At 37.3% G+C, this 3954-nt stretch overlaps 1 protein-coding gene and 1 pseudogene across 1 annotated transcript; one reads left to right on the top strand and one right to left on the bottom strand.

Moving 5' to 3' along the window:
- Positions 1-310: 310 nt before the first annotated feature.
- On the bottom strand, positions 311-2252 carry LOC124894915 (ATP synthase subunit beta, chloroplastic-like). The gene is given in 2 exon segments (XM_047405412.1): positions 311-1929; positions 1931-2252. Coding segments are annotated over 2 exon segments (1386 nt in total). The 5' UTR covers positions 2123-2252; the 3' UTR covers positions 311-735.
- A 566-nt stretch (positions 2253-2818) lies between these two features.
- Positions 2819-3951, top strand: LOC124894914 (annotated as a pseudogene).
- The last annotated feature ends 3 nt before the right edge of the window (positions 3952-3954 follow it).

Raw genomic sequence — 3954 nt, 5'->3', positions numbered from 1 at the left:
GGAATGATAAATGACCTACTTAACTCAGTGGTTAAAGTACTGCTTTCATACGGCGGGAGTCATTGGTTCAAATCCAATAGTAGGTAAAACTTATTAGATACCAGAGTCAATGGTATCTAATAAGGTTTACTATCTAATAAGTTTTACGACCCACTTTTAGTGATATTTATTTTTTTATTTTGTATCTTTTCTATTTCATTTTTAAATTTGAATTTTTGCATCAGAATTGGCTTCTGTTTGATTGTATTTGATTGTATTCACCCGACAGAATCTAAATAGGATTATAAAGAGAACTTCTTTTTATTATTCAAACGTACTAACTAGTCGCAATAACTAGTTATGAAATTGGATTGATAGCCTCCACCCGTGTTCTAGCTCGTCGGAGAGCTAGATTTGCCTCAATTTTTTGTCTCCTTCCTTCAGCATTTTTCACATTAGCCTCCGCTATTTCAAAAGTTTGCTGAGCTTCTTATGGATCAATGTCACTACCCTTCTCCATATTATTTACTAAAACAGTGATCTCATTATTGTCTATTCTAGCAAAACCACCCATCAGAGCCATCGTTAACCATTGGTTGTTAAGGCGTATTCGCAAAATCCCTATATCTACAGCTGTGGCAATAGGGTCGTGATTTGGTAAAATGACAATTTGACCACTATTAGTAGATAACACGATTTCTTCCACTTTTGAATCCCAAACAATTCGATTAAGAGTTAGTACACTAAGATTTAAGGTCATTTCTTCAAATTGCTCTCCATTTCTAAGTTCATAGCCTTCGCGGTAGCTTCATCAATATTACCTACCAAATAAAAGGCTTGTTCAGGAAGACCATCTAATTCTCCAGAAAGGATCAATTGAAATCCTCGAATTGTTTCTGCTAGACCAACATATTTCCCTGGAGAACCGGTAAATACTTCTACTACAAAAAAGGGTTGTGATAAGAAACGCTTAATTTTTCGCGCTCTTGCTATGAGTAAACAAATCTCTTCGGATAATTCGTCCAATCCAAGGATAGTTATAATATCCTGAGGTTCTTTGTAACGTTGTAAAGTTTGCTTAACTCGTTGGGTGGTTTCGTAATGTTCCTCACCAACGATCCGAGGTTGAAGCATGGTTGACGTTGAATCTAAAGGATCTACTACTGGATAAATACCTTTGGCAGCCAATCCTCTTGATAGTACGGTAGTAGCATCTAAATGTGCAAATGTCGTAGCAGGAGCAGGGTCGGTCAAATCGTCTACGGGTACATAAACTGCTTGAATAGAGATTATGGACCCTTCTTTGGTAGAAGTAATTCTTTCTTGTAAAGAACCCATTTCAGTACTTAGGGCCGGTTGATAACCCACAGCGGAAGGCATTCTACCCAATAAGGCCAATACTTCGGATCCTTCTTGGACGAAACGGAAGATATTGTCAATAAATAGAAGTATGTCTTGCTCATTAACATCTCGAAAATATTCCGCCATAGTAAGGGAAGTCAAACCAACTCTCATACGATCTCCTGGTGGTTCATTCATCTGACCGTAAACTAGGGCCACTTTTGATTCTGCAATATTTTCTTCATTAATCACTCTAGATTCTTTCATTTCCATGTAAAGATCATTTCCTTCCCAAGTATGTTCACCCACTCCGCCAAATACGGATACGCCCCCGTGAGCTTTAGCAATATTGGTAATCAATTCCATAATGAGTACTGTTTTACCCACTCCAGCTCCCCCGAATAGTCCGATTTTTCCTCCATAGCGATAAGGGGCTAAAAGATCTACTACTTTAATTCCTGTCTCAAAAATAGATAATTTTGTATCCAACTGTATAAAGGCGGGCGCAGATCTATGAATAGGAGATGTTGTACTAGTATCTACAGGCCCTAAATTATCAACAGGCTCTTCGAGCACGTTAAAAATTCATCCCAGAGTCGCCCCCTCCCCCCCCGACCGGAACACTTATAGGAGCTCCTGTGTCAATCACTTTCATTCCTCTCGTTAAACCGTCTGTAGCACTCATAGCTACAGCTCTAACTCGATTATTTCCTAATAATAGTTGTACCTCACAAGCCACGTTAATTTGTTGACCAACACTATCTTGACCTTGAACTACGAGAGTGTTATAAATATTCGGCATCTTGCCCGGGGGAAAGGCTACATCTAGTACCAGACCGATGATTTGGACGACACGCCCCAGGTTTTTTTTTTTCAAGCGTGGGAACCCCAGAACCAGAAGTAGTAGGATTGATTCTCATAATAATAAAATAAATAAATATATTAAAATATTTTTTCAAAAATTATCGAATTCAAAGTAAATGTCCGCTAGCACGTCGATCGGCTAATTCAATAAAATGGGAATTAGCACTCGATTTCGTTGGCACCGTGCAATTGAACCAATTCAATTGTTTACTTATTCAATGAGATTGAGTTAATTTGCAAGCTCACCCAACCTATTTTAATTTAAAAATCTCAAGTGGATGAATCAAAATCTTGAGAAAGTCTTTCCTTTGTCTATCATTATAGACAATCCTATCCATATTATCTATTCTATGGAATTTGAACCTGAACTTTATTTTATATTTCTATTACGATTCACTATTTGGATCTAGTGGGCTCCTCTTCTTATTTTTCTTATTTATTTTTTAGTTAAATTTTAGCATATTGATTTATGCCTAGCCTATTCTTTTCTTTGCGTTTTTCTTTCTTTTTTATACCTTTCATAGCGGAATTCTATATATTTTCACATTTAGGATTTACATATACAACATATACCACTGTCAAGGGGGAAGTTCTAATTATTTAGGTTAGTTAGGCATTTCCATTTCAAAAAAAAAAAGGTAAAAAATAAAAATTGGGTTACGCTATATATATGAAAGAGTATACAATAATGATGTATTTGGCAAATCAAATACCATGGTCTAATAATCAACCATTCTGATTAATTGATAATATTAGTATTAGTTGGAAATTTTCTGAAAGATTCCTGTGAAAAGTTTCATTAACGCGTAATTCGTGTCGAGTAGACCTTGTTGTTGTGAGAATTCTTAATTCATGAGTTGTAGGGAGGGATTTATGTCACCACAAACAGAGACTAAAGCAAGTGTTGGATTCAAAGCTGGTATTAAAGAATACAAATTGACTTATTATAATCCTGAGTACCAAACCAAGGATACTGATATATTGGCAGCATTCCGAGTAACTCCTCAACCTGGAGTTCCACCTGAAGAAACAGGGGCCGTGGTAGCTGCCGAATCTTCTACTGGTACATGGACAACTGTATGAAGCGATGGACTTACCAGTCTTGATCATTACAAAGGGCGATGCTACCGCATCGAGCGTGTTGTTGGAGAAAAAGATCAATATATTGCTTATGTAGCTTACCCTTTAGACCTTTTTGAAGAAGGTTCCGTTACCAACATGTTTACTTCCATTTTAGGTAATGTATTTGGGTTCAAAGACCTGCACGCTCTACGTCTGGAAGATCTGCGAGTCCCTACTGCTTATATTAAAACTTTCCAAGGTCCGCCTTATGGGATCCAAGTTGAAAGAGATAAATTGAACAAGTACTATTGTCCCCTGTTGGGATGTACTATTAAACCTAAATTGAGATTATCTGCTAAAAACTACGGTAGAGCTGTTTATGAATGTCTTCGCGGCAAACTTGATTTTACCAAAGATGATGAGAACGTGAACTCATAACCATTTAATCGTTGGAGAGATCATTTCTTATTTTGTGCCGAAGTACTTTTTAAAGCACAGACTGAAACAGGTGAAATCAAAGGGCATTACTTGAATGCTACTGCAGGTACATGCGAAGAAATGATTAAAAGAGCTGTATTTGCTAGAGAATTGGGCGTTCCAATCGTAATGCATGACTACTTAATGGGGGGATTCACCGCAAATACTAGCTTGGCTCATTATAGCCGAGATAATGGTCTACTTCTTCACATCCACCGTGCAATGCATGCG

This window comes from Capsicum annuum, unplaced genomic scaffold, assembly GCF_002878395.1.
Source record: "Capsicum annuum cultivar UCD-10X-F1 unplaced genomic scaffold, UCD10Xv1.1 ctg78271, whole genome shotgun sequence".
NCBI classification, from domain to species: Eukaryota; Viridiplantae; Streptophyta; class Magnoliopsida; order Solanales; family Solanaceae; genus Capsicum; species Capsicum annuum.
This window is presented reverse-complemented; position numbering and strand designations above follow the sequence as displayed.